General features: G+C 41.0%; 1 protein-coding gene across 1 annotated transcript; it reads left to right on the top strand.

Annotated features, from left to right (window-relative positions):
- The first annotated feature begins 89 nt into the window (after nucleotides 1–89).
- On the top strand, nucleotides 90–24,562 carry swap70b (switching B cell complex subunit SWAP70b). Its single transcript, XM_049031312.1, has 12 exons — nucleotides 90–250; nucleotides 4,010–4,150; nucleotides 6,956–7,129; nucleotides 9,233–9,460; nucleotides 11,462–11,608; nucleotides 12,092–12,200; nucleotides 13,391–13,572; nucleotides 18,294–18,401; nucleotides 19,569–19,735; nucleotides 20,224–20,422; nucleotides 23,609–23,705; nucleotides 23,791–24,562. The coding sequence occupies exons 1-12, from the start codon at nucleotides 155–157 to the stop codon at nucleotides 23,904–23,906; spliced, it is 1,764 nt and encodes a 587-aa protein (XP_048887269.1). The 5' UTR covers nucleotides 90–154; the 3' UTR covers nucleotides 23,907–24,562.
- Nucleotides 24,563–25,032: the final 470 nt, after the last annotated feature.

Consider the following 25,032-nt stretch of genomic DNA (forward strand, 5'->3'; position numbering starts at 1 on the left):
TTTAAAGCAGCATGTTCAGTAGCGGCCTTTAGATGGCGTTAAGGGTCCTGTAGATCGCTGTGGGCGTGCCTACGCCGATCACGTGGCTGTCATTGTGTCTGTGAGTTGCGTTTATTCGCATAAGGGAACTAAAGTTAAAGCGATATCCATCAAGATGGGACTCAGGGACGAACTTTTGAAATCTATATGGCATGCTTTTACAGCTTTGGATGTTGACAAAAGTGGGAAAGTGTCTAAATCTCAACTAAAGGTAAGAATTTTGTTTTTTTGAAACGTAAAATCCTTTTTACAACATTGCTATGCGCTCACTACGAACGAAACGCTAAACAAGTAGTTAACCTGGCAACATTTTCTTTAATCAAAATACAACTCTGGTTTTGGGATATATTTAGCGCTATACACACGAAAATGCAAATGAAACATCTTGCTGAGGTATTGTGTTGTAATATTAGTGATGTATTTCACTGTTCCAGTGCATGTTATGTTTAAATAGTGACTGCAATTAAATTCACAATGCCACCTGTTAGTCATCCACATCTGCCTGTACTAAGAAAATAGGGAAGTCCATGGCTCTGCCGTGGTAGCAATCGGTTTGCCATTGTTATCGTCAGGAACGACCCCCTTAGTTGGGAATTTTATGGTATCACAGCGGGTCGCGAGGCTTGAACCGTATTTTTTGGGGGCGTCTCTATACAGAAGGTCATCTTTGACGGGACGCTAGTCACAGGCACGCGTGAATAATGTAGGACCTGCAAAACGGAGGGAAGAACACGTGTGGGCTAACAGTCACACCCAGTAATTATTCTTTGAATTATCATGACTGCGTATATTTTCATATATAGGTGCAGATCAGTTAAATATAATTGTAAATATTATTAACTTGGCAATACAATAACATAATCATAGGCTCATATCTGGAGATAAATCTTCACGTCCTTGTGTCCTGTGCATAAACAGAGTACTCAGTAACTCAGTAGTTAGTGCTGTGGTCTTACACCTTCATTTATTGTGTGTTTGATTCCTGTCCTGACTGCCCAAATTCCTGCGTGGGTTTCTTTTGGCTTCTGGAATTTTCCCCACTTTCCAGGGAACTATGGTGTAGGTGGCTGGATATCTTAACATTTCCCTGTTTGTAAGTGTGACCTGTAATAATCTGGCATCTCCGCCCTGGAATACCTCTTGTGATAGGCTTCTGTCTAACAGTATCCCTGCAATGGATTAGCATTTCTGGAAACGGTTCAGTAGTATTGCATTTAATGGTTTGAAACTATTGGTTAATATGTATAACCTTATACTGGGCAGAATTGAACATGAGTGAATGGAAAAAATATCTGAAATCATTGTAGATGTTATTACTTAAGCACAATGATACACCCCTATTTTATAGTTTTATAGGTTGTACAGAGCTAACTCGTAAAGAGTGTATCCTCCATATTGTCTATAAGAATGATGAAACACTTCCTTTAAGAAACAGTGCATGTTGTTATTAAGAATGCAGTCTGCAGTGTGGAACCACATACCTCATATTGTTCAAACAACCCTGAAAGACTCGACTGTTCAGCTGCTGCGTTACGTCAAGGTGGTGTGTTTTGTAAATGTTGTGCTTCTGCTATTGGCCCCCGTCTTGTATTATCAATGTGTTCTTGTGTCTCTCTTCCCCCTGCCCCCCTCCCTTAACAAACAGCTGTGTGCTCTGCCTCCGCATAGACGGCTAGCATGGCACAGTTAGTCCCGCTGACGAGTGCTTCTTACAGGTTGTGCTGCTTGAGCCTGACACCCCAGAGCAGATCGATATGGTGTTTATGACATCTTGTATGGCTCAGATATGAGACCCTTGTGTGTATCCATTACTGTTTATGGTTTTAATAATCAAAGAGACTGAGGACTGCAACATTTGTCACTAAAACTAAACCCATCCAACTTAACTGTTTTATTTCCACGGGGTCATAGGGAGCTGACATTATTACCCTTTTACTATAATCACAGAGAGCCTTTCTGTAATCAAAAGGACTAGATGTTGTGGTTCATCCTAATTTTGCACTTCTGTTATTATTGATGTTTCACAATCAATGTATTTGACGTAATTAATATATATTGACTGTGATATTTATCAGGGTCAGATTTTGACACAGGATTTAGGTCACTGTCACCAAGAGACCAGCTGCTAGAGGCTCCTATCACTGCATGTTAATGAAAAGTAGGGGGGACTGATTTCAGCCGGTCGGTTTGTCTAAATGTTTGCATGACAGGTTTTTTTTTAAGCATGTGTTAAATTCTTGCAAAGAGGAAGTGAAGATAGTGGTAGAGAGGAACGATTACAGGGAATTAAATCTACAGTAGCCAGAACAAATAATATCACAATAACTTAAATAGCACTGATAGTATTATCTGGAAATTTGTTTTCCCAAAAAACTAATCAGTATTTATGTATCTGATGCCTTTATCCAAATTAGCAAAGAATTGAGAAAGCAGGGTTAGGCACTCTGTGAGCCGTTGGGGTTGCTCAAGTGCCCAACAAGGAAATAATTATGCTGATTAGGAGATTTGAACCAGCAGTCTGCTGGTCATATCCATCCCTGCCGAGCCACATACTGCCCCAAAGATACGTAATTGCTTCTTGGTAGCACACTTATTACATTATTAAACAAACTAGCCATAGACTGAGTTGCATTACACTCATTTCACCCTTTTATTCAAACCCACATACAGCAGAGGGAAAGCTTACAGTTGATGTTTGCTCCCTGGCATTTTAACCCATGACCGTTGCATTATTAGCTTAATGCTGTAATTGTAGAGCTACAGTAGATCAGAATTGATTAACCAATCAAAGAGTTCAGCACTCAACCAGTACTGCGGTGCCGCGTTTTAGAAAGCTATTCGGTATTACAATTCACACTATTAGAGACAGCGCTAACGCGATTATCCAAAGTAAATCCAAGTTATTAAATATAGTGCAGAATCCTGCCTGGTCCCAAGAGGGTAAACAAACTGGCTACGTTAACATCGGCAAACTAGCTGCTGTACCTACGGGTTGTTATTTTAAGCAGTTAGATAATCAAGAATGTCGTTATGCGGGAAGAAAACTTTTATTTATTTTTGTTTATTGAGCACATGAATGGAAGAAAGCAGCTTGTTACTCTTTTTACAGAGGAGAGTAATGATGATGATTTTGATCGAGGCAGAAATACATTTCTCTCTTTTGCGTGCTTGCGTGTTTTTCACTCCGTCAGCAGTGTGCCCTCTCGAAGTCCATATAGCGAATCGCATCCATACTGTACATTACGGTAGGCTCATGTATTTCCTGTACGTTTAATGTTTCAGTGTTGTGATCATCTCTATCCATAGTCCTTAATGTCCTTTACTCATCAAATGAGTGTCTGATTTCAAGTGTGTTTTACTTTAAGTGATATTATTCAATGACGTAAGTGCATAATTTACCTTGAACAATAATGTTTTTTTTCCTTCATTGGTATCATTGCAGTACAACCATTTAGATACTGAAATTGGTATCGGCATGGGGGTTATAATTTTGGTATTGTGACAAATAAGGGTTTATCGGGACATTCTGATGTGTAATTGAGGGGGACAGTGGTGCCGCCCTGGGCATCCACTGACATCCCACCCTGTGCAATGACATTGAGAAAAGCATTTCCTCCCACACATTCTCCACGTTCTCGCATTTACCCAACATTCTAACCATATTCTCACATTCACTCTGCAATCTCTTGATCACTTCCCTGCACTTACTCTTACCCTGCAAGATGTGTTTTACCATGAAGTTTTCAAAAGAAGACATTTTCATTTTAAAAGTCTTTCATATCACGCTTTAAATTTTTGAATTATCATTGTCATTTTGTAGTAAAACTCAAAAACCGTTTCTTTGACACATGTCATGATCTGAACGAGTTCTATGAGGGCCTTTCTTCCAGGACACCCCTGACAGCAATCTTCAGTGTGCAGCTGCCGCATTTCTGCTTCGCTGACTGTGTGCCTGTGGTTCCATTGGCAGGTGCTGTCACACAACCTGTGCACCGTGATGAAGATCCCACATGACCCTGTGGCACTGGAGGAGCACTTTAAAGACGACGATGAGGGACCCGTCTCCAACCAGGGATACATGCCCTACCTGAATAAGTTTATCCTGGATAAGGCAAGCGTCCCCTCTCTGTCGCTGCTGCCCGTAGCCCCACTGCAGAATGCTTACTCTAAGAAGTCGTAGGAGGTTCCACCACTTCCATAAGACCCCAAACTGAATAGATCTCATCATCCTTTGTAGGGAGTTGTGGCAAGTCAAGTATGCAGGCTTGCATGAAAGGGACCTGGCCTTCGCATGCAAACAGCTGAATGTAGCACGATATGAGAGCTCAGTTTTGTGCATCAGAATTTAACAGATAATAGTTTCACAATGTGGCGTTAACTTCCCATTAGGCATGTGGCTTGGCCTGCGGTGGTAGAGCCTGCAGACGCTGACCACAGGAATGCCAGCACTGCAAAATCTATTTTGATTCTTTAAGGACCAGTGATAGGTCACGATTCAAAGCAGGATTCAGGAGCAGCACAGCAAGGATGCCTAAGGGGTCCCCCAGCCGGGAGATCAGTATTATGGCGGCAGCTGATGTACCGTTGACTCTAAAGTGTCTCTGTCCCTGCCGTTGAGTGAAAGCTGAGAGTAAGTGGACGGCTACAGCAGGCACGCTCCCTGCTGACGTCACAGCGGCAGGTTTGGCAGCTTTATAATGTCCTCAGGGCTGATTCGCTCAATTCTGCGGGAAATACAGTACTGTGCTTCGTGCATAGCGAGGCAGTCCAGTGGACAGAAAGCTGGTCTCGGGCCCATGATACCTGCATAACTACTAATAAAGGCTTAAAAGACTGTGAGAAGGCATTTATAAGCAAACCTAAGCAAAATATTTATTCCTCTTCCTTAAGGTTTAGAACTGAGGTTTCCAACCTTTCTTAAGTCAGGCAATTGTTATTCTTTCCCTGTTGGGAGGCTATAATGGCTTGTTGCTGCATGTTCCATTCTCTCTGTGGTGTAAATGCCCTTTCTATTTATGTTTATTACAGAAGTATAGTAGCATTTGCACAGCAGGGTGTGCTGACAGAGTCTGTATGAAACACTGGGTTGGCAACTCTCACGCATCTGATGTATCACGCTTTCAGACTCTCACGCTCATGCAGGAAATCTTATGGCAAATCTATACCATTCCATTATAAACCTAAAATTAGCTACATCTAAAGCGTTGAGGTAGTTAGCAAACCATACAGACTATTTACAAGGTGATAAAACTATTACATACACGAAAATGTGAGTGCATGTGTGTGCAGACTCGTCGTCTTGAATTGAAAATCTCACTCCAGCCAGCTGAGCAAAGCTGGCAGCCTTGGAAGCGGCTTCACCCGTGTCTCTCATGAATGCAAATCGATATTTCTTTAGTACCAAAAGGAGCTGCTTGGCCTTTAATAAGGCTGCCATTGTTGATGCCTGAAAGGCAGCAGAACATCCCCAATTATGGAAAAGGGAGGGAATTATACTGAGAATGACTTAATCACTAAAAGCCAAAAAAACAAAAATGACAAAGCTTTAGTTACTGTGGTCTCCTCCTGTCCTGTGTCAGAATTAATGAGGATGAATACTTTTTTTAATGACTTTTCTTTAATTGTCACATCATATATTTGCCTAGAAGCGCCACGAATCTAAACAGAAATTTGTAATTTCTTGTTTATTGTTTTAAAAGCATTACATGGAGATCCTCTATTGACATTTGTCTGTAAACCATGTAACTCTTTACCTGCATTTGAACTGATATCAAATCTTCCTGAGATCATGTGGCTGCCTCAACCTCTGCTTTCTCTGAATTGTTGGAAGGCAGGTGTGTGCTTCTTTGATAGGCTTGTGAGAAGCTTGTGTGTCCCTGTAACTGAAACCCCCCAGGCTGCAGTCCCTCAAACGATGCCAACATAGCTGAGACTGTCAGATGTAGGACTTGGAAATGATTCACCCAGTCTGCACCCGCTGGTTATTTTATATGTAACAGGCCTCTGACTTAATGCACGCTGGCCACAAAAGCTGAGCAGGGGGTGAAGACTAGCACCCCTTCCTCTGGTTTCTGCGCCCGCTTATCACCCTCTGTGACAGAGACGTCATCCAGTGATGTGAGGTGCTGGTGTAATGATGTGCTGCTGCAATTTGTCTGTCTGTCATTAATTACTGGCTAGCCGGACAACTTACATGTTCTTTAGCATAAAGCCGGGCCTTCACAGGGAAATCGCTAGCAGGTTTTATGATGGTTTAACTTGCTTCAGAGTCATTTAGTGAAGTACAGGATGTGGACGTTTCCCTTTTCTCAGTACATCTGACAGTTGGAAGCTGTTCCCTGTCTTTGTTGAGTGTAATTTTAAATAGAGAAGAACATTTGTTATTCAGTGCATTCAGACCTTTTAGTTAGATTATGTCCTTTCAAGTTACTGAGCACTATTTTCTGCTACAGGCCAGAGGGAGATCCTTTTTATGTCTGTTGCTTATCACAAAATGTTGGTGTCATACTTTAATATGTGAGCTGCATTTATAGAATCATATTTATGCATTATTTTAAAGTGATAATTTAGATATAGGTATAGATGCTGTGGTCTGTAACATCAGTGTTTACTGGAAATAGGGGCACATCCATTGTAATAACTTAATTTACATCATATTAATCCACAAATAGCATTCAAATGAACGTCCTACATCAACATGACTTTCAGGGAGTGTAGTAAACATGTAAATACACAAGCATATCAAATGAACTGTATAAATAGTTGCTAATGTCTCAGTAATAAACATCTATTCTTTCCAAGTATTCTTCCTCCTGCTTGTGGGTTTATCAAGTATTTTATGCTGCCACTGCATTAAGAGAACGTATGCAATGATTTAATAATGACCAGATCTAATGTAAACTGCTTTTGGGTGCAGGTTCAAGAGAACTTCGAACGTCTGGATTTCAACAGGATGTGCTGGACCCTATGTGCCCGTAAAAATCTGGACAGGAATAATCTGCTAATTAGTGATGATGATGCCTTCAAGGTCTGGTGCATTTTTAATTTCCTGTCGGAAGACAAATACCCGCTGGTCATCGTCTCTGAAGAGGTGGGTCTGACAGTGTTGATCAACTCAACACTTTTTGTCCTCCTTCTCTCAGCTGTGTGTATCACTTTGTATCATGACACAGTTTTGTGATGCAGACGTTACTCACTTAATGACCGAATGCCGTTATTAAGACTAATTCATTAAGCGAAATGGTTGATAAGTGATGAGCCGACCCTTACCGGTACTCTTACCGATACAGCATAGCAAAGTTAATCATCAGTGTAATTACAAATAAATGATAGGCTAACATACATAGGCATGTATCGCAAATTAGCATCAATGCAGTCCAGTGAATCACTGTTTTTGTTCGATAATGTGCAAAAGAACACTAACAGCATATAGAAAATAAATAAACTCACAGCCATTGCTGTCCAAGATGTAAGAAAAGTATAAGACACAGGAAAACTTTAAACTTGCACACGTCTGTGTTTTATGCGTTACTGGAGGTTCCCTATCCCACAATACAAAGTATATGCGTCACACTAAAGGTAACTGTTGATCCCAAGTTCAGTGTAAATATCAAAATAATGATGGTCCCGAATAAATCAAAGCGAACAAACAGAATACAATAGAGATGCTGTGCTGTAGTTTCCACCACCAGTGGCCTCATACAGTGTACAATACCAGCTGGTCTGTGAGCTGACCGTAAGTCCGGTCGGTCATTAAACAGGAAGCTCATTAATTGAGGAGTGTTTGTATGCTGTATATATTCCTGTGTTCAGATTTCATAGGTTAGGTTTTCTGATTATAGTTATTAATAATTAACTTTCTTCTTCTACCTTGGGAGTCTGGTATGCTTCACATAAACAAACCCAATTCCAACCAATCATATGGATGTCCTTTTGAATGAATGTACTTCTACACGCAGCAAGGTTGCTTAAGTTAGTTGAGCACGTTGCCATTTTGGTAATGCAAGTGAATCATGGAAGAAATGAACGTTTACTAGGGAAAATTCGATGTTTGTGAGAAAAGCGACAGCTCAGTGGCTACAATATCTTTTAGAAAATTTAGATATTGTGGATAAGCAAGCAAAAAACATTGGTGGTGTGGCGGTACTTTGGATCCAGCATGCAACAGACTGGCGCTAAGTACTGTGAACTATGCCGAACACTTGTGTAGACTAGAACTGGAAATACTACAAACGTCCTTTTCACCCCTTGAAGTGCTGGCATCCAGTAGAACATACAGAGTGGAAGTGCTTACAGTCACCGACACCAGTAACGACAAACCCAGCCTTTTCTAGTGTTATGTTGTACGACAAAAAGATTGTTTTTGTATGATTTATTAAAATTAGATTTCAGTTTGCAGTCAGATCAATTTGTGGTTATTTTCATGTTCTGAATCCATTTAAGGGGAATCCTAAGGAAATTTTAAGCAAAAATATAACTGCAAAGTACAGAAATAATTATCAACATAGACTGAAATGAAGAAGATGATCGTGATACAATATTTTGCCTTATAGCCCAGTGCTAAAGGTGATTGACCCTGTTGGTCTTGCTGTCCCTTATTCTGAATGTCAGTTTGCATGTCTGCTCTGTTTCTCAGTATTCCTGGAGCAGAACAAAAGCTTAACACTTTTTAGACATCCAAACCGCAGCGTATTTTACTAGAGAAATGCAGGCTACTTCCTTATTTCTTGAATTTTCATGTTTCAAAATTCCTGCTGCCAAGGTAGCATTACAGAGAATGTGATTGCGTGACTTAACCTCTTGAAGTTGTGAGTTATTATGCTGTTATTAACATGTATTATGTCCTGAATATGTATTTTTTTTGTGATCAAATGAACTAAAAAATATGATACTGTAATACTTCTTAAGGCACACTGCCCTGGGTTGTGCTTTGTCCCGTGCTTTAATCATCATACTTCCCTTTGTATGAAAGCCATGCTGAGCAGTGCATACAGAACAGGAAGTACATTTTTTCCTCAGTATTGTGACACAGTTAATAGTGCCGTGGTTACATTTTACATACTAACAGAACAAAAGCTGCTGCATGCCCAGGGGTTACTGGAAAGTATCTATTGCTGTATTGTAGGTGCTTTGCTTTCTGTGGCTCACTTTTTAATTTTGAATGGTTAGTCACTAAGTAGGTGCGTTTTTCTAGATTGAATACTTCCTGCGGAAACTCACAGAGGCCATGGGAGGCAGCTGGATCGAAGAGAAATTCGAGGACTATAAGCTGCAGCTCGACCAGGAGCAGCAAAGCCTGAACGTATGGGAGCTGATCAGCCTTGTTGGAAAGGGCAGTTTCAGCAAGGGCATGGACCCCCAGACTCTCAGCATGGCCATCACCGAGGTCTTCCAGGAGCTCATCCTCGACGTGCTCAAACAAGTGAGAATTTCCCTACCTATACCCAAATCATGCGAATGACTGACTAAATAACACATCAGTACTCTTCCATTCATGAAACCTCAGCAAGACTGTGAGGTAGTACCCTGTGCATCACACTGCCAAACAAGCACATTCAGAAAACACGACTCCAGGAAACACACATGAACCTATTAAAGACAACTGTGAAGCAAACCCACCAATCCTGAACCAGGGAATAGATGACAATGTAAATCTGAACCTCAAGATTCCCCTGGAGATGTTATGGTGTCGTACTTGGGTAGGCTGTGATTGTAATAGTCTGTTGAATGCTGAATGACCTTATAGTCATATATACAGTAAGGCCTGCTGAAATCCCACTAAAAGCTGTGCAAAATTATCATGCTTTTGTCATGTCTAATTGTGCTAATATAAAGTGGGGGGAATAAGTATTGGCCGTGTCAACATTTATATCAGTAAATATATTTCCAATGAGGCTATTTACATGAAGTTTTCCCAGGACATTGGAATTAACTCAAGAAATCCACAACTGTAAAGAATTCACAAAGTCCACAAGTTATAAACAATAACAATAATGTGTAATAAAGTGGAATGACAGGAAAAAAAGTATTGAACGTGTTAACTAGTGGAGAAGCCTTTGTTTGTAATCACAGCTTCAAGACGCTTCCTGTATTATGGAAATTTTGACCCTTCTAAACAGATTGTCTTGAAATCTTGAAGATGCTGGGGGGGTGAGGGGCTTTTGTGATCCCCGATCTTTTGTTCCTTCTACAAATGTTCAATTAGATTTAAGTCAGGTAATTGACTGGGCCATTGTAACAACTTGATTTTTTTTCTTTGAAACCAACTGAGAGTTTCCTTTGTATGTTTTGGGTCGTTGTCCTGCTGGAAGGTCCAGCCACATCTCATCTTTATCCTGCTGGATGGCAGAAGATTCATTTGAAGAATCTCTGGGTACATGGCCCCATTCATAGTTCCTTCAATTATTCAAAGTTTGCCAGTACCATGAGATGCGAACCAGCCCCACACCATGATGCTTCCACCCCCAAGTGTCGCTGTTGGTACAGTGGTTTTTGGGTGATGTGCAGTGCCATTTCTCCTCTAAATACAGTGTGTAGTATGACAGCCAGAAAGTTCACATTTGCTCTCATCTGACTAGATTACATTCTTCCAGTATTTCATAGGCTTGTCCAAATGTTGGGTAGCAAACTTTTTTCGATCTGCCTTTTCTTCAGTAATGGAGTCTTGTGGGGTGAGTGCACATAGAGGCCATGCCGGCGGAGTGCACTGCCTATTCTATTCTCTAACAATTGTACCTGCCGCCTCCAAGTCTTTCTGGAGCTCTTTCCGAGTGGCCCTTGACTCTTAGGCTACTCTTCTGATTATCCTTTTGACTCCCATTCGAGGAGCTTGCAAGGAGCCACTGTGTGTGACTGTGACCAGTTGATGGTGGAGTGATGTTCCTTCCACTTGTGGATAATGGCTCCAATGGTGCTTACTGGAAGATTTAAAAGTTTTGAAATATGTCTGTAATCAGTTCCATTGATATGTTCTGCAACAATCAGGTTCTAGAGCTCTTTGCTTTTACCCATCATGAGATGTTTCTTGTGGGGCATCTTGGTGGTAAACTTGGTGATACTTACCCAGCTGATATTACAGACAGGAGGTAGAATTACTTTCTAACTACTTATGGATTTCAGTTGGTTCCTTGCCTTTCCTTACGTTGGCGTACTTTTTTTCTTAGTTTTGTTCGATATGTTTTCCCTTTGTCATTCCACTTTATCACACATAACGTTATTTATGGACTATAGTGTTGTGAATTCTTTATATTTGTGGATTTCTTCAGTTAATACCAATGTCTGATGAAAATGTCATGTGAATATTTTTACAGTTACATTTACAAAATATGTTAACATTGTTAAATCCTCCGCTGGACTGTGATAGCGTAAAGACTGGGATCCAGCCCAATGATGCCTTGATGCTAAGACTGTCTTCTTTATACAGGGCTACATGATGAAAAAGGGCCACAGAAGGAAAAACTGGACTGAGCGCTGGTTCTTGCTACGGCTCAACTCCATCTCATACTATGCGAGTGAAGACCTCACAGAGAAGAAAGGTGACATTGTGCTGGATGGAGACTGCTGTGTTGAGGTAATAGCTGATTTGCATAAACAGCACAAAGCTTGATCTCCGTTTCTGGCTCATAATGCATCATTGGCTGTGTTTCTTAATAATAATGACATACTCATTGTGTTACATACTGTTTATTGAGCACCTAGTCTTGGACAGCAGGTTTATATGTTAGGGATTTTAATGGAAAAAGTTTTCTGTATATATGTTGATTCAGCTGGCTACACATATTATTTCTTGAATGCCATGAAGATATTGCCTCTTACTATTAAAGAATGAAGTCAGTTCCTTATTAGGTCATCACAAGTGACTTAATTGATATGTGTTTTAAGATCAATCCATCTATCTTCCACCATATACAGAGTATGTAGAGCAGTGAAGGCACAAGGTGCATACATCAAGATTTTATCTAAACACAAAATCACTGGGAATGTCATCAAAAAGGCTCCTGTGTTTTCCATAGGAAATGTGAACTGTGACTGCAAAATTGTGCTCTCTTTGCAGCCTTTGCCAGACAAGGAGGGAAAGAAGTGCCTCTTTATCATCAAATGTTCTGATAAAAGCTTTGAGATTAGTGCATCTGATAAGAAGAAGAAACAAGAATGGATTCAGGGTAAGAACTAGCAGAGGATTAACTCGAACAACAATCTTAAACTGATGTCGAAACCTTTGAAGTGTCTTGATGTGTTAAGAATCATTGTTGAAATTTCAACCACATGGAAAGTGCTACTATGATTCTAAATCCAGCCTGTAGCTCACTGACAGATTTGTGTTAGATTGTGAGAATACTGCACATTGCCTATATGTATGTGATTGTGACATCCTCTTTCTTGATGTTCCCATAACACACAGAATACACTCCAAAAAAACATGAACCATCCATCCCTCCATTTTCCAAACCGCTTATCCTACTGGGTCGTGGGGGGTCCGGAGCCTATCCCGGAAGCAATGGGCACGAGGCAGGGAACAACCCAGGATGGGGGGCCAGCCCATCGCAGGGCACACTCATACACCATTCACTCACACATGCACACCTACGGGCAATTTAGCCAGTCCAATTAGCCTCAGCATGTTTTTGGACTGTGGGGGGAAACCGGAGTACCCGGAGGAAACCCCACAACGACATGGGGAGAACATGCAAACTCCACACACATGTCACCCAGGCGGAGACTCGAACCCAGGTCCCAGAGGTGTGAGGCAACAGTGCTAACCACTGCACCACCATGCCACCCCAAAACATGAACTAAAACTGCAAAACATTAAACTTTTAATGGTCTCAGAAGAAATAATTTGTCAGGACTTTGGCAAGAATTAAAGAAATAGATAAATTAACTTAACTTTTCCCTTTGATTTGCTTAAATGTTTAAGTGTTGTGGGTAAACTTGCAGGCAGCCCTTTTCAGAAAGAAGAAAAATGTATCCTGGTTAATTTGTGTTTATTGTGAGACCAGATATTCTCTATAGGGTTCAAATATGGACTCTGACTAGGGAATTTTTGAATTTGGGCCATTTTTATGGTACATGATTGTAGTAGTTTACGAACCGTACAGAGAAGTTGTTTCATATTCCTCTTTATATTCTGATTTGAGACAGTGTCCCGGAGGAGATAATCCCCATCACATAGTGTGTAGGGGCTTATGGGTAGGAGGGAGGCCAGCATAGCACACATGCAGTCGCACTCAAACCCAGGTGCTGTTTGTTGGTCATGGCTGCACCCCAGCTAAGCCCTGGCTCTGTCTCATGCCTCGCAGTCATGTGTGAAGGCTCTTATGGAGGCTATCCTGTCATCATGTGCTTCCCTCAGCCATCCAGACCTCCATCAGCCTGCTGCGGCTGGGTCAGCCGGCACCACACGTCGAAGCCCGACAGAAGCGCAAGGAGTTGCGGCAGAAGTTGCAGACAGAGCAGGAGGAGCTGCAGAAAAGGATGAAGGAGCTGCAAACTGCCAACGAGAACAAGCAGCAGGAGCTGGAGAGCATGAGGAAGGTACAGACTGACTGACCTTCCAGCAGGAGTGGGTTGTACAGTGGCGGCAGGGGCTGTCTGTGGGGTTCCAAAAATTAATTACTGTAGACGGTCAGTTACCAAGAGGGGAAAAGTCAAATTCCTTCAATAACGTTTTACATGACCTTTTCCCGAAAAATAAATCAGACAATTCCAGAAATTAACGGTTTATAAGTGGCAAACTGCCCAGTTCGTGACTCCTCCCCCTTTGTCCCCGTACCCACGCTTCCCTGCAGAACTCTCTTCTAGTCTGCCTCTAGCATTCTCGCTGATCACATTCGGTACTGTCACTGCAAGCGTTTGTGTCACAAAAATGTATAAAAAGCATGGTTTTTATTGCTCCATCATACATACATAATACTTTTCATTGCTCTATCAACTCTTGAGAATTAGGCTAGCTTGAGAATCCCTTTCATTTCAGAGGAAGAGTACAGAATTGCGCAGTAATGTATAATGTACTTTATTAATAGCTTTCATAGATTTCAGAAGTTGAGGAACTTCACAGAAACAGCACTGGGATTTTTTTATATATATATATATATATATATATATATATATATATAAAATGTTTTTTTTTTTCTTTTTTTTTTTTTCAATGTTCCAGCAGACTCCTTCTGTCACAGGTAGTTTCAGTAATAGAAGAATGTTTAGGGTCATTGTCCTCTTGGAAAATGAATCCAGGCCCAGTAATACGACTCCCAGATGGTACTCCATGCCTCACCAGAATGTTGGGGTATACTTTCTGATTCATGGTTCCATCAAATTTCACTAAGTCACCTGTTCCTGAGGCTGAAATGGCACCCCTCACCATAATACTACCCCCTCCGTGTTTAACTGTTGGCAAGAGACACTCCTTTTTATCTCTCTCCCCCTTCCTCCGTCGAACATACACTCTTTGCTTGTCGCCGAACGGTTCAAACTTGGACTCATCAGTCCACAACACTTATTACCAATCTTCCTTTGTCCATTTCTTATGTTCTTTTGCAAATTTCATGCGTTTCACTATATTGTTCTCTCTCAAAAATGGTTTCTTTGCTGCCAACAAATAGTCCTTCTTCTCCCAGTCTCCGACGCAGTTCTTGAGGACACTGACGCACCATTAGTCACTGTGGTGTTGATCTCATCACGCAGATCTCATGAGGTCTTTCTTCTGTCCTTAAGACTTAGAATTTTGAGATGCTTCCCTTGTCTGTCTGAAAGTTTCTTTTTCCTACCTCTTCCCTTTCGGTTCTGGTGTGAATCGGTGGCATCATGGTGGTCTAAGTGTACTTTACAGTGCTTGGACTGCATCTCAAGTCCTTGGCTATGTGGCAGTAACTCCAGCCAGCGTCAAAAAGGGCCTTTAATCCAACCTGTTGCTCACTCATTAACTCCTTCACCTTGGCCATGTTCAAAGAAGAGCAACATGTGCTTCAAGACTCCTTCTAGAGGCTTTGAATTTATACCAATTGGTGGTTTGGCCTCAGTGACAAACCCTGATGTTACTGTACCAATCACTTAATGGGCAGGATAGACCTTGTACATTCAAAAGAATCACTCAGCTGTGCCCCAAGACTCTTGATTCACGATCACTGTAACTATGATCACACCTGACAGTGATTAAACAAATAATTTGGCTTCTTCTGTGAAGGAACATGATTTTGTGACATTGACAGTGAAATAAGCCTGGCTTGTTTTTTGTAAGGAACATGACCTAAATTTCCTTATGGTGGCTCTGTTCTATGGTTTATAGAGCATAATGATGACTTTGTAGATATTTCATTCGTCTTATGGATATTTTAATGGCCACTTCAACAAAAACAACTGACATCTCTTAAAAATGCCAAGTGTTCTAATAATTTTGGCCACCACTGTATATATAAAGGGGCGGCATGGTGGTGCAGTGGTTAGCACTGTTGCCTCACACCTCTAGGACCCGGGTTCGAGTCTCCGCCTGGGTCACATGTGTGTGGAGTTTGCATGTTCTCCTCATGTCATCGTGGGGTTTCCTCTGGGTACTCCGGTTTCCCCCCACAGTCCAAAGACATGCTGAGGCTAATTGGAGTTACGAAATTGCCCGTAGGTGTGCATGTGTGAGTGAATGGTGTGTGAGTGTGCCCTGCGATGGGCTGGCCCCCCATCCTGGATTGTTCCCTGCCTCGTGCCCATTGATTCTGGGATAGGCTCCGGACCCCCCGCGACCCAGTAGGATAAGCGGTTTGGAAAATGGAGGGATGGATGTATATATAAACTACAGCAAAGCCTGATATGTTAAATATACTCTGCTGATGGTTACTGGTGATAATTTCCAGTTTGTGGCTTGTGAACTTGTGTAGCGTCGATGAAGTAATGATTAGTAGGAAACCAGAATTACCCTTACAGCTGAAAATGTTTCACGATGTTCTATCAGGCACTTCATGCTTCATGTTTTCAGCTGCCTGAATTAGAGATTTACTTTATAAGGGTTTTATTTTATTTTTGAAAGTCGTGGAATGTCCAGTTATTCTGGTTTGTTTAGTCACATCATTATTTTTGGCATTAAAAATATAGTTTATTACCAAATGAGTAATGTCCTTTGGTAAAATAATGCTTGGATTGAAACTGAATAAGTCTTCAGAAAATACTAGTCATTACTATTAAAGAAAGACCAGATATCATGAGTCAAAGTCAAGCAAAAATATATCAGTTGCTGACCATGCAGTCATCAGCATGACACATATCCTTGCAGCACAACAGTGGTTTTATCTAGTCTGTTGTGTTGCATGAAACAAGTCCCTGACAGGACGGGATGTTCTCTAAACATGCATTCCTTCATGCAGAGGTCATTCAGCATTGTGGCTTTGTGGGCCGTGCTGCAGGCTCTTTCAGTTTGCATGGTCTGTCTTTGTTTGTGTGGGTTTGTCCTGCTTTCCGCTTGAATATCTGGAGTGCAGTGAGGAGTAATGGTCCTTATCTGTGATTTGACTTGTCTGTGACCCCATAAAATGGGCAACACAGTGACCCCGGGTTAAAACAATTGCCTCATTCTGGAGAGGTGGAGTTTGCATGGTCTCCCTGTCATTGAAGGGTTTCTCCCAGGTATTCGGGTTTCTCCCTACAGTCTAAAAACGTTGCTAAACCGTCTGACTGTCTGTGTGAATGGTGATCGTGCCCTGCAATGGGTTGGCGCCCCATCCTGTGTTATTCCCTGCCTCGTGCTGATTGTTTCTGGGATAGACTCCAGAACGCAGTGAGTCCATGACCCTGCATAAGAGTATGGAAAATAAATGAATGAATGACACAATTAAATCCAATCCGAATGGAGCCGATGAGCTTTATGCCCTTTACGTATGGCAGTGTGTGAATCAAGCTTTATGTGTGTAAATCACCCAACATAAACCAGCCGGTAACGTTTGTAGTGTGCTCATGGTTACTTATGTTACAGGTCTTCTTTGTTTGTTAAAGAAAGGCCTAACTATAGACGATTTGAAAGGCTTAGTGTTTCAGATCACTGTTTCAGAGGCAGGACAATTTACTATCTTTAAACGTCCCTTGATATCTTATCCTTGGTTCTGTATGTCTCCGAAATTTCTGCAGATAATGTCTGTTGGTTTCTCAAGGATGTTTTTTGGCCAAAAACCTTCTAATCTCAATCCTTTTTATTTTTATTTAACTGATGGGGAAAATTCATAATAATACTTTTCATAGTAGTATTTTTCAAGTCATTGCTACCTGTGTGTAATGGCTTTTTTGTCATTGTGCTGTGCTAATGTTAGCCTATTAGTTTGATTTTGGTATAGAAAATCATCTAAATGACCTATCATGTATCATGTGTGTAGTTTATTATCCCTTGGTTGCTATGCTTGTTACTTATTTCCGTCTCACTTGCATATCACTGTAGACAAAACAGTCTGCAGAAAATGAATAATGTTTTATTTGGCTCTTCTAAACTTAACCATATCAACAGATGTCGGTGTGAATGTTTTGACCTTGCTGATACCCCATACAATTTATTGTTAATGAGAGAACAGCTGAATTGGGGGTGGGCGTTAGGGTTTTCTGTCACAAGCATGTCGGTTTCACTTCTCCAATGCTGAGAACTATAACCAGGACTTTTCAGTGTATTAACCTCTGAGCCTTTTAAAGGCAAAGCGAATTTGGCAGAGCGAATCTTTAACCTGTGTAGTAACTGAGTAGCGGAGTGTTTATGTTTAATCAGACAAAGGTTTCCATACCTTTTGGTCTGACTAAAAACTTTCAAATACAAAATATGAAGTCTTTAGTATGTAGCCACCCATGAAGGGAGAATAACCAAGCTTAGCTTAGAGGGAGTTTTGATTGCAGTGTTGGAAATGTTTTATTGAATAACTTTTTTACTCAATTCACTTTTTGTTCTTTTATCAGTTCATACATTCTAGATTTTCTCATAGGAGAATGACTTTAGGACAGGTTTGATTAAAAACCTTAATTTTTGGCATATTTCACTACTACTAACATTATCGTTATCATAGATCTGAAAAGGCAATCTAATGCACTTTGCCATAATTTAGAGGTTTTGCCAGTTATGTCCAAAGTCTTTAAACTTTTGTATTTTGCAGGTGCAGATTGTACGTGGTAGCTATTGCCGTGCAGTTGGTGAAACAAGCGTTCCTGGTCTCTTCGTATCAAGACATGAGAGCATTCTGAAAGTCTTCACCCTAAGGTTCATTGAGATGTTGATTAAATGTTGTGGTTTTGTTCCTCAGAAACTAGACGAAGCGGCAGCCCAAGCGGTAGAGGAGGAGCAGCGGCGCCTACAGACGCAGAAGGAGCTGCAGGAAAGCTACAGAATAGAGCTGGACAGGGAGAAAATGGTACTATGGGTGAATGTGTTCCCCGGAAACTGTGCAATGCTGCATATTTGGCTATAACTTTCATCAAAAGTGCATGTACCACATTACGCTGGTTTTAATTTGTCTTCTTGCTCCTTCAGAAGACTATGGGATTAAAATTCTATAGGATTTTCCTTTGCTTTTGTTGATAAAGGGAAGAGCTTAAAGTAAAATGAATGTGAAATCCACAGAATGTGGAATCTTCTTGAAGTTTTCCATCACCTCTGTTCGTGTTAAGTGAGTCAGATCTATTTATTGTATTTCCTCAAATAAAAGCTGGTATTCAATTAAAAGCCAGGTCTGAGATAAAGGCCGGGGGCGTGTTTGACATGAACAAATAATGGCTGGACCCCAAATAGAGGCTGGGAAAAAGCAAGCCAGGGTGGATATACTCGTTTATAAAGGCTTTGTACAAATGAAATATACAAAAAACATTCATATGCACATTTATACAATAATTGTGGGATTTATAAAGAAACAACAAATAAAACGAATGATGCAGAGCAGTCATACGAATGTTTTGGCGGAAACAGAAAAAAGTGACATAGTTTAGGTCTAAGTTGCATTTAGTGAGTTTTAGTGCGTGACGAAACATGCATCAATAAATACAAAAACATTCTTATTCTATCTGATAGACTTGTTAAAAACTAATGACTTTATATATACCAATATATTTACTGGATAGAATCTAAGAGGTTTGCATGCTGAAAAGCTACGCTGCAAACTTTAAAGGATACAAATTTAGAAGGCAGTTACTGTTATTGTTAGCCAGCTCTTAAGATGGCCTTGAAATCTTCCGTTAAATAGTTTTAGGAGAATATTACCACTAAATGTACTCGGTATATTTTACAGGGTTCAAGCTGACACAATGGTGGCGTTTCATTCATCCATATATAGAATTTGTATTAACGGCATAATGCAGTTATGGGTAATTAGAAATAAAGACCTGCCTCTACAACAAGCCTCAAATGAAGGCCTTTACTTCTGTGGCTTAGTTGAATAAAGACCCTGGTCACTATTTCAGGAAATTCCATACTTCTTTAATTTACAGTTCAGGTAAAAAGGGCAGTCATGCACCTGATGTGCCTTTGCAGGAACTCGGCTCACTATCATTTGTGGGAGGAAGTAACATGTTCAGAAATTTCCCAGGTACGTCAGCAGATGGAGGAACAAGTGGCCCAGAAGTCAAGTGAGTTGGAGCAGTATCTGCAACGTGTGCAGGAGCTAGAGGACATGTATCGCCGCCTGGAGGAGGCGCTGGAGGACGAACGGCAGGCCCGGCAGGACGAGGAGACGGTGCGCAAACTGCAGGCCAGGTGAGAGCATGTGCAGCAGACACCATCGCATATATAGTGCAAGTCCATTCATATTCCTCTGATGGTGCCTCTTTTATACATTCATATGTAACACAGATACATCCCTAACGGTAACCCTAAGCCACATCAAGGTGATACTGCCTTTAAATGCCCTTAAATCTCTGACTGTAATGCTGAGCCTAAGCAACATTAATGTCATACAAACCCATCTTCATTCACTCACAGTCAAGAATCTGGAAATCTGCTGACTCTAAAATAGAATAGAATAGTCTAAAAGCAAATATTCATCTGGCTTAGTTGGGGTATTTCTTGCAATCATTACAGTAACTGGCTAATTGTAGGAAAATGATCCTGCCACAGTACAAACAGATTGAAGACATCCAGGATTGGGCTCCACCTGAAACAGAAAGAGGGCGTTTTCTCTACCAGAAATGTCGTTCTAACGTGACTAACAATTTTTCCCGTGCCTGTGTGTCACATGTCCCCAGGCTGCTGGAGGAGGAGGCGTCCAAGAGGGCAGAACTGGAGCAGATCCATCTGCAACAGCAGAGGGCCATCTCCCAGACAGAGGCGGAGAAGCAGGAGCTGCAGAACGAGCGGCTGGCCAAGGAGGAGGCGCTGCAGGTGGCCTTGAATCAGCTAGAACACTTGCAGAGCGAAAGAGAGGATGCGCTACAGCAGTATGAGGTGAGACAATGCTGTAGATGTCAGTTGTAGTTAGGGCCGTGGAGTTCCACATCCTATGCCAGGGAAGCCTAATGCCAGCCACACACAAACAAGGAATTTCGAATTTGGAAATTTCAGATCCAGAAAGTAAAAATCCAGGCCACAATTTTGCGTCAACCAAGCAATTGAGTATAAAGCAGGTGTGGGGAATCTGTTCCATGGAGGGCTGGTGTGGGTTTTTGGGATGTCCTCTCAATCGGCCAATAACTGAGGGCCCCGGGACTGGAGTTATGCCAAAAACCTGCAACCACATCGGCCCTCCATGGACCAGGTTCTGCACCCCTCGTATAAAGAGTCTCAGAGGGCTCAACTGATTGGTTGAAACAAAATCTTGGTCTGTGTTTTTACTTTTTGGACCAGAGAATTAGTCTCTGTGCATTTAGTGGAATAAAAGTGTAATATCCATTAATTTCACAGAAATTCTGTGTGTGTGAACTATTCTCATCTGGTTTGGAAACAGTGCCATGGTTTTTTTAGAGCAATGGATTTTCCTCAAGATTAACAGGAAGTGAACTGACTACTGACTAAAACTAGTCATAGTTAAGACTAACTGAATCTACACTGAAACTGAAAGTGCAAATAAAAACAATACGTATACAAATGAATGAACATTTAGAAGCTGTAAAAACCCCTGGTGCTATCAGGGAAACTGCACTTTTTCGCACATTATGTAACTTGTTGCTCTACGCAGCGGAATTTTGCCCTGGGATCAATAAAGTTAATCTTATCTTAATCTGTAATGGCTGGATGGCAGAAGTGATCACAATCCTGGAGCTGCTGGTAGAGAAGCCTCTTCTGACTTGCCCTCCCGATGTGTCTTTCACATTCCTGCTTCACAGAACCTTCCCGCTAAGAACCTCCAAAGGTCTCAACCATCCCATTCATGTGCTAATTTGCTTTTAACAATTTGGACAAGACTGGCACCTAGTGGTTGTTATCGTAAATGCGCTTTTAAAATTGCTGATCAGTTGTACAACGAAATCGCGCCTAAATTTGATGTTTGCCATTCTTACCATCCATCCATCCATTTTCCAAACCGCTTATCCTACTGGGTTGCGGGGGGTCCGGAGCCTATCCCGGAAGCAATGGGCACGAGGCTGGGAACAACCCAGGATGGGGGGCCAACCCATCACAGGGCACACTCACACACCATTCACTCACACATTCACACCTACGGGCAATTTTAGCAACTCCAATTAGCCTCAGCATGTTTTTGGACTGTGGGGGGAAACCGGAGTACCCGGAGGAAACCCCACAACGACATGGGAACAACATGCAAACTCCACACACATGTGACCGAGGCAGAGACTCAAACCCGGGTCCCAGAGGTGTGAGGCAACAGTGCTCCATTCTTACCATTTGCTGAAAAATGTTAGTAAGTTATTTAATGTTATTTAATGTTAGTAAGTACATGAAAGGGAAACTTAGCGTTCGGTGTATGGATCAGTTGGAAGCTTCAAACTGTTCCCAGTCATAAGCTGTCATGTAATCTGTTCTTCACCATGTTCCCAAGAATTTACAGGACACGGACAACAAAAAACCATGAGAGTGGGGAACACCCATATTTGACGAAGTGTCTGATGGGAGAATAGACCCCTCGCTGTGTAAATCCTACATTATTTTTCAGTACATAGAAAAAAATATTTCTGCTATTACTGATATCAGTGAAGCTGTTTAAAAACCAGTGACAAGTTTCAAGGTGTATAAAGTACATTTTCATAAATAGAACATCATCTGATAGCTGTTTAATATTAAATATCCATTTTTGGTAGCATTCTTTCAGTATCTTTAGTCTTATGGTTGAAATTGCACATATAGGGATGTATGTGTGATGCAAACTCATCAGGGGTGAAAAAGATGACAAGGATGAAGCAACAACCCCAAGGAAGAAAAAACTGTAATCATCAGATTCAACTGCTGGTTGATTTGACATTTTACAGTTGATTTTAACACATAGATACGGGGAAAGAAAAATCACCCTAGAATTCATGTAATTTCACTGAAAAAGTGCAGAGCCAAGCTGTATTCAAGAACAGTGCATCCACAATACAAATAAAGTTTATTGAACATTACGAAAACACAATACACACAACTGACAAATAGAAAACACAGGCTGTTATACTGGTATGCTTGATAGAGAGAGCGGGAGAGACTGTACTACCATCTCAAACACCTGCATTCTTAAAGTAAAGTAAATTAAGTTAATTATCACAAATGCTGCCAATCATCTTTCATTTACTCAGACAAATGTCATAATTACATTGCTATATGAATAGAATGTCTCTGTATAAGTGTGATATATTTTTTTTATTAGTTATTTGCTCTTTAACACTTATTTCATCAGTTAGGTCAGGGCCAGGATATGATGTTTATAAATAGATTTCACAACCACTGCTACAGTACTAACAAAACTATCACAAGGTCACTTCAATGCAGCTTCTGCCATTTACAATGAGTTTTTACAAGTGGCATTTGTCCACTTCATAATTAGGCTACTATAATGGTACCTCCAGTGTTTGCTCTATTTTGTGCTTCAAACTAAAATGTTCTCCTTAAACAAACAACACTGATTGGTCAATTAAAAAAATTGCCGCACTGCCACTGCAAAAGTAGAATTTCTTATCTTGGAGCTGGGCGAGCATGTTCTTGATTCATACACACAAGCAGCAAATTTCTTGGAACTGCCCCTATACCACCACCCAACCCACCCACTTCCCATTGAAAATGAATTAAACATTAGGTGTCACTACCCTTGTGAGAAGCATGTAGCCACATCATAAGTAACTTCATGACAGCATTGGCTATATTTCCTGGGGTCTGTCCTTGCAGACCCTACCCTCCCCCCATTTTTTCAAACGGATCTACACGAATCACAAAAAAAATAATAACCTTTTTTGGGTTCAAACAGTGAATTTTGTCGAAAGGTGACAAGTTTGCATCCCTGACAAACCAACCCATCATGTAATTGCTGTTAACGTATCTTTTTGGAACTATTAATTTTATTATGGGTAAGAAAAAAAGTAAAGAAATTCCAGAAGCAGGTTCACCCTGTTCATGATTTTTATAAGTGTTACATGATTGCTATAATAATAACTATTACTGCTAGTACGTTTAACAGCAATGATATGACTGCTGTGTGTGAAACAGGAAGTGATTAAGAAACTGGAGGATGCTGCCAATAAGACGAAGAGCTGGAAGGACAAAGTTGCCCAACAAGAGGGACTCATTCGTCTCATCCAGCCAGGTGAGGCAGCAGGGAAGTGTGACAGCAGCAGGCACCATTAACACGCAGTCCCTCTGAAGGTGCTTTCTTCCCTGTCACCTCCCAGGCTCAAAGGGACCGTGCAAGATGACAAACTGGGGAGCAGCTGCTTTCACAGAAGCAGAACTGACCATGAGGGAAAAGAGCTGGCAAGATCAAAAGAACAGGTCCACCCAGGCCTAGCAAAATCCAGTCCTTTCATCAGAGTGAAGATCTGTCAAGCGCTGATTAGATAATGCTGCAACTTACACTGCAGTATTACAGTGTAAATACGGATAGTGTAATGCTGGGGTTTTGCGATTGTGCTGAAAGATGTTTTGTCATCAGTTCTGGAATGTTATCCTGAACAGCACCATAAGCATAAAGCAAACGTGACACAAGGATAAGCCTAGTCAGACAGGTGAATCACAGCAGTTTCTGACCATTACATTCCATAAAATGACTACTTCTAAATATTTCCCTCTTCATTTAATTTTTCCTTAGTTTTCACTCTAAATATTTGTCTTTTTTTGCCAGAATATTAAAAAAGTGGAAATTACATTTCTCAGAATTGTTTAAACATAAACTACTTTCCATTATTGAGAATTTTGTCTCACCATTATTGAAATATCCACTGTTTTAAATACATTTCAGAAAGTACATATTTATTGGTTCTGGTATTGGCAACATTACTATACTCTCATACTAAATATATAATGACATCATACTACAAACAGAATTATTGTAAGGACCTTTTGTTTTTACTTTAATACTTTGTTCCTTATGCATATTTTATATTGCTATGAATTGTGCTGACTACTGATTTATGGTTAAACCATTAAAACATACTACTAAATCCATATCGTTATAATTGTCAATTTTTCCTCAGATACTTGCAATTCTCTCAAGTTTCAATCTAGATCTAGTATTGATGACTAAGAGAATTTTAATCATTACCAGGAGCCCAAGTTTGTTTCAACATTGGTAGGGATCATATCCACCCCAAATAGCGACATGTCCCTATACTGCATGTCCATACCCAAATCTACGCCCACATGCATTCCTACTGGCAATTTAGCAACTCCAATTAGCCTCAGCATGTCTTTCGACTGTGGGGGGAAACCGGAGTACCCGGAGGAAACCCCACGACGACATGGGGAGAACATGCAAATTCCGCACACATGTGACCCAGGCGGAGACTCGAACCTGGGATTCAGAGGTATGAGGCAACAGTGAAGTCCCTCCTTATGATGCAAAAAATTGTTTGGTCTGCTGTTTTGGGTGTTGTGTCGAAATCCCTCTACCCTGCCCCATTCGATACAAACCGGTC

The sequence above is a fragment of the Brienomyrus brachyistius genome, chromosome 11, assembly GCF_023856365.1.
Source record: "Brienomyrus brachyistius isolate T26 chromosome 11, BBRACH_0.4, whole genome shotgun sequence".
In the NCBI taxonomy this organism is placed as follows: domain Eukaryota; kingdom Metazoa; phylum Chordata; class Actinopteri; order Osteoglossiformes; family Mormyridae; genus Brienomyrus; species Brienomyrus brachyistius.

Bases quoted from the DNA above. Each gene is read 5' to 3' on its own strand.
- swap70b (XM_049031312.1), top strand. From the start codon at position 155: ATGGGACTCAGGGACGAACTTTTGAAATCTATATGGCATGCTTTTACA. The intron at 12,201-13,390 runs GTAAGAACTAGC...TGCTTCCCTCAG, and splicing joins GAAACAAGAATGGATTCAGG to CCATCCAGACCTCCATCAGC. The intron at 13,573-18,293 runs GTACAGACTGAC...TTTGTTCCTCAG, and splicing joins AGCTGGAGAGCATGAGGAAG to AAACTAGACGAAGCGGCAGC.